Below are 12,877 nucleotides of genomic sequence, written 5' to 3' on the forward strand. Positions count from 1 at the left end.
GATTACAAAACAATGTAGCCTATGCTATTTTAATAACATGACAGAAGTGCTGGGGTGGATTTAAATGTGTCATTTGCTTTGTGTCAGTCAGCTAGTCCTTCAAAATAATAGATTTATACACTGATCTATATAGATCAGTGGATTTATACGATTATGTTTTTTAACATATAAATTGAAGCGAGACAAAGTCGTCCTGAGATTTGAAAGTGACTCAATGGGATTTAGGCTTTCTGGGCCGCAGAGCGCCCTCTGCAGGACCAACGTTATTTCCTGTCACTACGGTCATTCCACCCGTTTTAGTACAATGGTCCAATCACAGCGCGTTTCAGGTTTTTCCACGTTGCAGATGTTAAGTAATGTGTTTCTGCTTGGTGGGAGTCTTGCAAAAAACAATCGAGCATACACATACAAGTCGAAGTATATATATTCAACGAAAATTGCACTCAAAAGTAGACATTTCAGTTTAGTCTAAAAAAATAGCCTTTTTGTTTGAATAAGTAGGCCTAATAGTTAAACAGGAAAAACATTAACTTTAACTGCAATGTCATCTAGCAATTCAACTGCTGGAGTTCCTAAATGGGAATATCGTGCTCGCTTTCTGCTGTGTTTTCTGGGGTTAGTTCTTTCGATTTATGCGCTGCACGTCGAGCTGTCCCGGGAGAGAAATCCCGAGTACCGCGCGATGTGCGACCTGGGCGACTCTGTTAGTTGCTCAAAAGTCTTTACCTCCAGGTAGGCTAAACGCTTCTGCTTATTACATTCGTTTTGTTATTACGAAGCTGACTACATGTAATTCGTGTGTTTTGCACGAATGACAAACTATTGTTTGCGATGTCTGTTATTGATAGGCAAGCATGCAATATCCCGTACAATGTGATCTACATAAACGCCGTACTGCACTGAAGTCATTGTTGTCTGTTTTTCCTCTCTGCCACATTTATGAAATAATCAAATAATAAGTAACAACGAAAAATGTAAACGAAAAATAAATCATTAGGAAACGTTCTGTTTAAGTTCTTAATAGGTTGTCACAAAAGCCTACAGTGTTATGGGAAGGTTAGTTTATGGTTTTAAAAATAAATCATAAACATTGCCATCAGAGAATGTTCTATTTAAGCTCTTTTTAGGTTGTCCCACAAAAACTTCCCTGCAACCTTCTATGCAGGTTAGTTTATGGTTATAAAAGATAGAACCTGAAAATAACCATTAGAGAACGTTCTTTTTAGGTTGTCACACAAAAAACTCCCTACAATGTTAGTTCCCTTTCAAGTTGGTCACTTTGATGTTGCATCAGTAGCTGATGCTATGGGAGCTCCTCTTAGGAGTGACAATCTCTGAAACTGTAACATCACACCAGTTCCAATTGCATTTTGTGCTCCGCCTCATGTGTGTGTCACTGCATGCATATAAACCAGAGCACAATGCCACATCATATATCTCTCCTGCTCTGGAACCCATATCAACGATTTGTTGTTTGGACCTTCACCCTTTACAGCAAGTGTATCATTCACATTTCAGGCTCATTATTTATGGCGGGGCACAATAAATCACTCAACCTAACCTGCCAGGGGATGTGTTAACAGATAATTAATGCCTGTCCATCATTTTTAATGGATAAAAAAAAAAAGATAAAAGAAAATAATTTAAACCTATTGCATCAGTTTTGACTTCTCACTCACACACACACACACACACACACACACACACACACACACACACACACACACACACACACACACACATGTTTGTTTTCCTATCCTTATGAGGACTTTCCATAGACATAATGATTTTTATACCGTGCAAACTATAGATTCTATCCCCTAAACCTAACATAACCCCTAACCCTAATCATCACAGGAAACTTTCTGCATTTTTACATTTTCAATAAAACATTGTTTAGTATGATTTTTAAGCGATTTGAAATATGGGGACACTAGTCTATGTCCTCATAAAGCACATTTATAGCATAATAACCTTGTGATTACCAGTTTATAACTTACAAAATTGTCCTGGTATATCACAAAAACGCGCGCACACACACACACACACACACACACACACACACACACACACACACACACACACACAGAGTAAACTTCTGACCCACTGAAATTGTGATATAGTCAATTAAAAGTGAAGTAATCTATCTGTAAACAATTGTTGGAAAAATTACTTGTCAGGCACAAAGTATATGTCTTAAACGATTTGCCAAATCTATAGTTTGCTAATATGAAATCTGGAGTGGTTAAAACATTAGTTTTTTAACCATGTCAACTTCTGACTTCAACTGTACATTGAGCAAACACCTAACACTTTTGCCAGGTTTTATAACTTGTATGTGTACTCCCTCTCCTCCCAGGTTTTGGCTGTGAAGTAGGGTTGGGTGTGATATGTCTCAATGTTTCACTACCCTGTTGGCTAGTGTCATTGTGTCACTTGCACAATCTGTGATCACTTTAAGTAGAGCTTTTTGCAATGTTTACTACCCTGAGTGGCTAGTATCATTGCTTATATTGACATATTGGTTTTGACAATGTCTTCCTCTGCCATTGTATCACATTCTGGTGTATGGCCATTTTATGTCTCTTTTATTCCCACTATGTGTGAAGCAGAGCTATTTATGCAATGTTCCTCTACTCTGGTTGGCTAGTATCATTGTTATGCTGTTACCATAAATGGCTTATTTCTTGTTCTTCCTTCTTATTTTTCAACACCAAGAGGAGGTTATTCGATCTGTTCTTGCAAGCACGAGGCATGATCTGGCATCCCCAACTGGAGTTTTGGAGTTCACATGTCTGGCCCCTAAATGGGGCTCATCTGGATTGTGGCCTCTTTCTGGGCATGGATGAAAAGCATGTCCTTAGAGGACATCTGTCTGGCTGCTGGGCTTTCCCTAACACTTTTTGTCAGGTTTTATAACTTGGATGTGCACTCCCTCTCCCAGGTGTGGGCTGCGAAAGAGGGTTGATATTTTTCAGTGTTTCACAACCCTGCTGGCTAGTATCACTGTGTCACTTGCATGGTCTATGACCACTTTAAGTAGAGCTTTATGCAATGTTTACTACCCTGCATGGCTAGTATCACTGCTTAATTTGACAGACTGGTTTTGACCATGCCTCCTGCCGTTGTATCACATTCTGGTGTATGACTGTTTTTTTGTCTCTTTTCTTCCCCCTATGTGTGAAGCAGAGCTATTTATGCAGTGTTCCTCTACTTTGGTTGGCTAGTGTCATTGTTATGTTGTTACCATAAATGGCTTATTTCTTGTTCTTCCTTCTTATTTTTCAACACCAATAGGAGGTTATTCGATCTGTTCTTGCAAGCCCGAGGCATGATCTGGCATCCCCAACTGGAGTTTTGGAGTCCACATGTCTGGCCCCTAAATGGGCTCATCTGGAATGTGGCCTTTTCAGTCTATGACTGTTTTTGTTGTCTCTTTTCTTCCCCCTATGTGTGAAGCAGAGCTATTTATGCAATGTTCCTCTATTGGATAGTGTAATTGTTATGCTGTTACCATAAATGGTTTATTTCTTGTTCTTCTTCCTATTTTTCAATACAAAAGGGAGGCAATTCCAATGTATAGGGTTTCAGAGATCGTCACTCCTGAGAGGAGTTCCCAGAGTGTCAGCTGCTGATGTAGCGTCTCGTCCATGGATCCAAGACTCCAGTCGTAATGAGATGTTTATGGTTATAAAAAAAGAGAACCTAAAGAGAACGTTCCTAGGAATTGGATCCCAAAAACATAACCAAATGGGATGCTAACATTAGGGGAACGTTCTGTGTTTGCTGGGTAATATTCAGATGCTACTTGTATTGAAACAATCCGATTGAGTCAGCCTGTAAATAAGACAAGTCAAGTCAATTTTATTTGTATAGCGCCTTTCACAACACACATCATTTCAAAGCAGCTTTACAGAAGATCAGGCATTAACAGATGATACAACTGTAATGTCTATAATGTCGATGAATCATCATTGTGTAATTAGTTAAAATTCACTTTTAAAGTGAAAATTTTGTTAGTTTGTCACCATTTAATTTAATTTTTATTTATTATATTTAATTTAGTAATGCATTATAGTGTAGTAACTAAATATTTAATATAGATTTATTATATGTATGTTCCTTTTCATTTTGTTGGATGTTGGTAATATTAGTTCCGCTTTTACTTGTTTCCGTGGGGAGTGTAATAAGAGCGACATACGCTCTTGTGATGTAAACATATGACGGAAGACTGGAGGAAGAGAAGTTTCTGGACTCTACAGGTGTTATTGTTAATGCTGTTTGCTCAGCAATCATTTAATAAAGATGTTTGAATTATTCTCCATCTTGTATTCTGCGTTATTATTATGATACCTGTGCTTTGCGGAGACTGAGATGCTGCTACCGCAGATAATAATAAAAAACGCTTCATGCGGGATGCGCCAGTTTAGTGTAAATAAAGCGTTTAGCGCACATAAGCAAACGGAACCGAACTCGGAGCACTTCTGTTACTCGAAGCATGAGAAGGAATTGTGGAGTGCAGAACCGCTCTGAAAACACCAACAATGCTCTTTTTAATATAGACTGGACAGAGCAGCTCAAATAAACTGTGAAGGGAGCAGAATTTATTTAGATTAATTGTGCAGTCCTGTTAAAGGTGCTGTAAGTGATTTTTTTTTTATGGAGTGGTATGCAGAAATGTTTTTCTATTCCATGAAATATATCACTTAAATAAGTGTCCTGAGACAACACACCGGTCTTTGTGACAGTTCTAGACTCCATAAACAGCAAACATTAAGATGTCCACGTGTTGCGGTCATTGACGCTTTCTGCTTGTCAATCATTTTGCATGTTCTCATGCTGTTGTAATTAAAGTGGATTAATTAATTTGGGTTTAATGTCATAATCAGATTAAAAATAGTTGTCAGTTTAGGGCACTATTTCGTTACTGTACTGTTGTGACAACTGTGGGAACATGCAATGCTGCTCTTCCGCTCTTTGTTGCTCTAAATGCGGTATCTTTGATATGTTGGGTTTTGGAAAGAGGAGGTGTGGCTAAATCAGTGGCTCAGTCTTGTGGAAGTTAGAACAGCTAAAGGCCCAGATATGCAGTGCATTCAGAAATTATTCAGACCCTTTCATTTGTTTCACATTATATTATGTTGCAGCCTTATGCTAAAATGCTTTCAATTATTTTATTTTTTTCACACCAATCTACACTCCATACCCCAAAATGACAAAGCATATACATAACCAAAATAAAATGTATAAAATATCACATTGTCATAAGGAGTCAGACCCTTTACTATGACACTGATAATTTACCCTCAGGTGCATCCCATTTCTCTGCCCATGTTCTATGCCTCATCCCATGTTTCTACACTTTAAGTAGAGTCCAACTGTGGCACATTCAATTTATTGGATATGGTTTGGAAATGCGCACACCTGTCTATGTAAGGTCTCACAGCTGAAAATGCATATCAGAACAAAAACTAAGCCATGAGGTCAAAGGTACTGCCTGCAGAGCTGAAATACAGGATTGTGTTGAGACAGATCTGGGGAAGCTTACACAACATGTTGTCATTTAATGTACCCAAGAGCACAGTGGCCTCCATAAGCCTTAAATGGAAGAAGTATGGAATAACCAGGACTCTTCCTAGAGCTGGCCACCAGGGCTGGGTTGGTAATCTGGCATACCAGGCATTTTCCCTTTGCAAAAATTTGCACCAACCATCACTGCATCACTCCACTGATCTGGGCTTTATGGAAAAGTGGCCAGATGGAAGCCTTTCCTTAGTGCAAGACACATGAAAGCCTGCTTGGAATTTGCAAAAAAGCACCCAATTGGCTCTCAGACTGTGAGAAACAAGAGTCTCTGGACTGATGAAAGAAGATTGAATTGTTTGGCCTCAATTCCAAGAGTGATGTCTGTAGGAAACCAGAAAATGCTCATCACCTGCGCAATTCCATCCCAAAAGTAAAGCATTGTGGTGGTAGCATCATGCTGTGGGGGTGTTTTTCAGGGACTGGGGGACTGGTCAGGGTTGAAGGAAAGCTGAAAGCAGCTAAATACAGAGATATCCTTAATGAAAATCTGGTCAAGAACAATCAGGACATCCGACCTTCCAACAGGACATTGACCCTAAGCACACAGCCAAGACAACGCAAGAGATGCAACTCTTTGAATGTCCTTGAGTGGCCCAGCCAGAGCCCAGACTAGAACCCAATAGAACATCTTTGGAGAGACCTGAAAATTGCTTTCCACTGATGGTCCCCATTCAACCTGACCAAGCTTAAGAGGATCTATAGAGAAGAATGGCTGACAATCCCCAGTTCCAGATGTACAAGGCTTGCCAAGGCTTGCCACATCATACCCAAAAAGACTTGAGTCTGTAATTGATGCCAAAGTGGCTTCATCTAAGTACTGAGTTAAGGGTCTGGATACTTATGTCAATGCAATGTTTAAAGCTAGGTTGTGTAATCCTGAGAGGCTAGCAGTTAGCAAGCTAGCTTTGAAAGCATAGAGCCTGCCCTCGCTTCAGAGGTGTCTCCAAAGCTCGCCGCCTCTATCATACATGTACACACACACAGAGCAGAGTCTAAGCGCCAGGAGGAGAGACGTGTTGGTGGATTTGATCGCAACTGTTTCAGATTACCTCATGTCTCATTCACAGTCGAAACTGTTGGTTGGTGGTGGCCTTATGAATCCATGCACCAAAGGTGTGGATGTTGCAGTGTTTTCGTAACTTTGAAAATTTTTAAATAGTTAAATTATACACCATAGCTGCTGTTAGTGTTTAGATAATTTGTAAAGGTACACAAACTACATGAGCTAAATAATTCATTACATTAACAAAATAAATAAAAAACAATTCAAATGTAATTACCTGTCCAAAAGAAAAACAGCAACCATGGCATCATTTTTCAAGCCCTTTGAGTCCCACGGTTGCCTCCAACGTGGAAAAGCAATGGCAATATTAATTCTGCTTTTAGCACGCTATTGATCCAGACGTTTTTTCGTTGTAGAAGTTTCTAACACGGCCTTTCTTTTCTTGTTTCATTTTTATGGTGGTTCAGGATGAACATAATGTAGCTGCGGTTTGCCTTCCATTATCATACAAAATCAAAGAACGAATGGGTGTGATGACATTTAGAACAAAATATGGCAAAAAAGAAGGTGTTTTTGCTTTTGTTTTTGTTGTTCCTAACAGCTCACCTGGGTGAACTTTTAGGACAACATTTTACCGGCTGCTAAACTCCTCCTTACTGCCATTGCCCATGTCATCAATAGGTGTAACCTGAAGCTCCACCTACCTTGAGGCTGATAGCTAATTCTGTTTGTGTTGTTCAGTCAGTTAAAATCAGTTAAAAAGAACAAGCTGGCGTGTAGCATAATTAGCGAGCTGGTGCAAATTAACCTACATCCGTACAATCTTCGCGTAGAGACATTTTCCATGACCATGTTCAAGACCAATTCTCTCAAGTGGCCATTCACTCATGCCATCTGCAGCGAAAGCCTTTCACACATATGCCCAAAGTGAGCCAATCACTTTTTTTTCTTCTTTTTTTAATCTGTATTATGAAAATGTACACTTTTATACACTCATCTTTGCAATGGAATCAGTGTCATCATAAATTACAATAACAGAGTGTAATCTTTGCATATTATGGTTGCGTGTTAGCGCATCAGCGTCATTAATTCACAGTGTAAACAAGACAAATTAAACATTTCCTGCTGCATATACAGTATATTTATTTTTAGTCATCATTGAGAGGTTTTAACAATGACCCTGAATTCTACTCCAAAAATGAGACAAAGTCATTGATAACACATTTTTATGTCATGGTTTTACTGAGCATCCTCATATCTAAAACCTACTTCTAAATGCCTCCTACAGCAGTTTTGCTGGTGTCTGAATGTTCGGGTACAGGATATCGGGCCCTTAAAATCGATTCGAGCACCTTTAATTCTTCTTTTAGAACTTGTGCATTATTTGAGCTGTTAAGTCATCATGACAACGAGTTGTAAACTTGGATATAACTTTACCCAGTTATAACCAATATTTAAAGGTTTGTAAGTGATTTTATCACAATCTGAAGAGATTTGTTTTATTTAATATTTAGTCTATTCAGTTGGAAAACCTTTATCCTTATAAATGATGCAATCCGAGGAACATTTGAACAGTGGTGAAACACTTTCTTGTTATGTGCTACATTCATACAAGCAGGCAGAGGGTGCTTTTACACTGTTTAAAAGGTGAATATGATGTCATAGACGAAATCGGATGTGGTACACTATTTGGGGTTTTGAAGTAAGTTTGAAGCAGCAGAAATAGTTACCCTTTTGTAAATTGTCATGTAAAAATTTAACGTTATGCTAAGCTAAAATGCTATTTCTAGCCATTTTACATGCATGTTACCAGCCACGATTTAAAAATATTAAGAAAATCAAGAAAATCCACGTTCGATCATACATATTTTTGATCAGAATATCAGAAAATGTATTTTGTTTTAGTGTAAGTGTATTTTGTTTTACACTTTTGTATTTTTTTTTAACTTGCTATTTAATTGTTTATAATCAAAACAAGTGAAATATAAATATGCTAGTGCTGAAGAAGTAATACAAAGTATTAATATTACATTACTAACCTTGAGTAATCTAACAGAATAAGTTACAAATTACATTTTACAGTGTGTATTCTGTAATCTGATGTGGAATACATTTTAAAAGTAACCCTCCCAACCCTGATTGTAAGTCAGATTTAGCTTTTTTTAAAGAAAAGGAGAGACAAAAGGAAATAATTTTTTATGATAATCAACTTAAAATAATGTCAGTTGAGTTTAACTTTTATTGAACCTGGAATATTCCTTTAAATTATGGTTACTGTAGTATAACCAAGGTTAATTTTCATGATGGATATTTGTTGAATTGTGACCAGTGGCATGTTCAGAAGAGGGGCTGCAGGGGTGCAAGCCCCTTTCATTCAAAATATTAAATGTGTTCTTATGGTTGTCCAGAAAAAGGAAAACAATTTTAATAATAAAATTAAATAATTAGATAAAACTAAATTAAAATCTCTTAATAAGCTCATAATAACAGTTATAATGTGTCATTGTGAGATTTCTTTGTAAAACATGAAAGCGTTAAAGAAAATTAAGCGGAGGTGCCTTTAACAGCGTACTATGGCATATCTGGGGCAGATTCCAATTGCAAGTGATCCTCCCTATGCCCTACTTACTTTGAAGTGCCGTGCCCTTGAAGTGGGTACTCTGAAGGGAATATTGCATTACTGAATGAATGTACCCTTCGTTTAAAATCTTGTAGAAGAGCCCTTTGTGAAAAGATTCATTTTCTCACTTCCATTTGGAATGAGCTTTCAAGGGTATCCCCTACCCAAAGCAGTGCCCTTCAAGGGAGAAACGATGCTGCTTGGAATTCGCCCCTGAACATTGAAAGGGCATATAACAGGTCAGATAAAAAGGCCACTCTATATATTGTATTGTAATTCATCAAAAGAATAAAACTGGATTTGTACTGCATTTCCGACATTGTGCACTTGTAATGTAGACCGTTTTATTAATTATAAAGGGAGTGGTCGTACTTTGTTTCCCTTTCATAGAATATGGTCATAAACTGATTCAGCCAAAACCAGTTTGTTTTTTTGTTAACTAATAAGCCATTAGACTAATCACTTCAAAAAAAGTCAGGGATGATGTGGGGGAGTAGAGATGAGAGAAAATGATGAGTGAAGATACAAGGAAAACATTAGAGCAATATCAAAAAGTGCTGTGCCATTACCAGATTAATACCATGTTACTGAATGTTTACTTTATTCATATTTCATGTAATAATAGTACTCCACTGTACTAAAAATATACCATGGTTTTACTATGGCAAAACGTGCCATACAAGTCAAAAGCATGGCTTTACCATGGATCATGTCTAAAAAAACATTGTAATACCATGGTGGTTTTTTGTTATAAATATAAAAGAATAGGTTAATATTTGTGATAAATGAAACAATGGAAAAATATGGATATGTATATAAAAGAAAATACTTCGATACTTTAAAAGCAAAGAAGTTAGTACTATTCAGAATATATACATATATGTATATATTCTGAGATGCTATTCTTCTCATCATAATTGTACAGTGTGTTTATCTGAGTTACCGTAGACTTTGTCAGTTGAAACCAGTCTGGCCATTTTCCTCTGACCTCTCTCATCAACAAGGCGTTTCTGTCCACAGAACTGCTGCTCACTGGATGTTTTTTTGTTTTTGGCACCATTTGGAGTAAATTCTAGAGACTGTTGTGTGTGAATATCACAGGAGTTCAGCAGTTTCAAACCAGCTCATCTGGCACCAACAATCATGCCACGGTCCAAATCACTGAGATCAAATTTCTTCCCCATTCTGATGGTTGCTGTGAACATTAACTGAAGCTTCTGACCTGTATCTGCATGATTTATTGCACTGACCGGCTGCCAAATGATTGGCTGATTAGATAATCACATGGATGATTGTTGGTGCCAGACGGGCCACTTTGAGTATTTCTGTAACTGCTGATCTTCTGGGATTTTCATGCACAATAATCTCTAGAATTTACTCTGAATAGTGCCAAAAACAAAAAACATCCAGTGAGTGGAAGTTCTGTGGATGGAAATGTCTTGTTGATGAGAGAGGTCAACAGCGAATGGCCAGACGGGTTCGAACTGACAAAATGTACTGTAACTCAGTATTTCTGAGATGCGGGTTGGCGCTGTTTTGACAGCATGATGGGGACCTACACAATATTAGGCAGGTGGTTTTAATGTTGTGGCTGATGTGTGTGTGTGTGTGTGTGTGTGTGTGTGTGTGTGTGTGTGTGTGTGTGTGTGTATATATATATATATGTATGTGTGTGTGTGTGTATGTATGTATGTATGTATATATATATATATATATATATACACACACACACAATCAGTTAACTTTTTCATCCGTCTTCCCCTGTCCCTGAGGTCCGTGCATGCCACTGATCGTGACTAACATTCTTGCAAAATCCTCTTGACAATTAGAATGTTATTTTTATTTAACTATACATGTGTTTGCCATCAAGTAACATTCTGCCAGCAATTACTGTTGCATATTGTTTTGGCATGTTTATGCTAACCAAACTGTAATGCTTCTCTTAGATGGGGACGTGGATTTGGGCTCGTGCAGATCTTCGCTTCCAAAGACAGTGTTTTAAACCAGCCGAACAGTGTGTTGGGAATAATTTTCTATACACTGCAACTGGGTCTGGGTAAGTGTTGTTAGGCTTATTGTTATTATTATATACTTTTTACAGTTTACATGTCCTTTTCACATGTAACTTTTATGGTCTTTGTCAACAGGTCAGCTAGTGTCCAGTAGAGCAGCGTTCGTTCTTGTTATGTCATCTTGGGTGTCAGTGGCTGGCTCTTTGTATTTGGCTGCTATTCTTGCATTCATCTTGGGTGATTTCTGTATGGTGTGTGTATCGACCTACATCATAAACTTTGCACTCCTCTACACCAACCTAAAGAGGAGGACAGGATTGGAGGGACAGGTGAAGATAGAAAAGAATGAATAAAGATCAGTATGTGTTTGCTTGAGTCACAGTACCACTGTGATACATGTTGAGGTCAAATCAATCAAAATATTCCTCTGCATTTTATGTTGTATACGAAAAAGAACTTTAATATAAATAAAATGACACACATCAGCTTTAATAAGTGAACAAACTACTTCTTCACTGAAGTAATACAGTTACAACACAGCACATTGTATGGTGTTGATGATCATGCCCTTTGTTTTTAATTTTATTTCCAGACTGTTACGTGTACATCACAAGTAAAATGTGAAACTGATTTCTGATCAAAATGTTATTGCAGCTGTATGTGTTTAATAAAGGAAGGTTTTCCTTTAAATCCTGCTTGATTGTGATTGTGATCTATTATATGCAGCTTGAGGTTGAGGTGCTATGTCATCATGTGTCCTCACTGTCCTGTAGGTGTTTTTGTTAACAGCGTACTTTTGAAGATATCCTATATCATTTTCTGTATCTGGTCCATTGGGTCAGCTATAAATAGATACACATTCTTATAATAAATACATAAAATAAATAATAACGAGGGGTCCTCCTGTCACAGGGGGATATAGGGCCCTTGCTAATTGTAGCCAGTAGCCAAATTCTAGCCTAGCAAACTGGCAAACATATGTCTCAGTTTTAAAGTGTGGTGCTAATATTGATTTGTGTAGACAGATGAGTGGGTGATTATTATTCTAGGGTTCATACCTGTCAACATTTGGGTACCAAGATCCGAGAGAACTCTGAGTGCGTGGGGTGGGGGTGGGGTGCCGGATGGCAGAGGCAGGCTAAATACATACAAATTGTGCCGTTGTGATTTAATGAAGTTATATATTTTTTCCCACCGTGTTCGATATTAAAATCAGTGTGACACACTTTGCAAAAATTGTGGGCATTGTCGATATGGCTTCGAAATATGACATTAAATTCTTCCGTCCAGCTGTTGTTAAAGTTACATGTATATTTTGTTTTTTTCTCCTCCCATCAGGGCTGGACTAGGAAGAGAAATCGCTGTTCTTTTCTGCATATCGCAGTGTTGTTTTGTGGTCTGTTTTGCATAACACGGCGGCTCATTTTAGCTTATCGCGGCCCATTCTGCCCGTTTCGCGGCCGATCCACCATCCCTCTAGGTTCTCCCGATGGCCAGTATGCCCCTGATCGGCCCCAAAGTGCGTCGGCCCACCGGGAAATGCCCGTTATGCCAGATTACTAGTCCAACCCTGGTCATCGTCTTCGTCCTTGCCAGCAACGTTACAAAGATAAACAGAAATGAGTGTTAGCTTGAATCAGTGAGGTCTCTCTTGGA

At 38.2% G+C, this 12,877-nt stretch overlaps 1 protein-coding gene across 1 annotated transcript; it reads left to right on the forward strand.

Annotated features, from left to right (window-relative positions):
* Positions 1-345: 345 nt before the first annotated feature.
* On the forward strand, positions 346-11,910 carry vkorc1 (vitamin K epoxide reductase complex, subunit 1). The gene is made up of 3 exons (XM_052102227.1): positions 346-732; positions 11,156-11,265; positions 11,357-11,910. The coding sequence occupies exons 1-3, from the start codon at positions 542-544 to the stop codon at positions 11,572-11,574; spliced, it is 519 nt and encodes a 172-aa protein (XP_051958187.1). The 5' UTR covers positions 346-541; the 3' UTR covers positions 11,575-11,910.
* The last annotated feature ends 967 nt before the right edge of the window (positions 11,911-12,877 follow it).

The sequence above is a fragment of the Xyrauchen texanus genome, chromosome 33, assembly GCF_025860055.1.
Source record: "Xyrauchen texanus isolate HMW12.3.18 chromosome 33, RBS_HiC_50CHRs, whole genome shotgun sequence".
In the NCBI taxonomy this organism is placed as follows: domain Eukaryota; kingdom Metazoa; phylum Chordata; class Actinopteri; order Cypriniformes; family Catostomidae; genus Xyrauchen; species Xyrauchen texanus.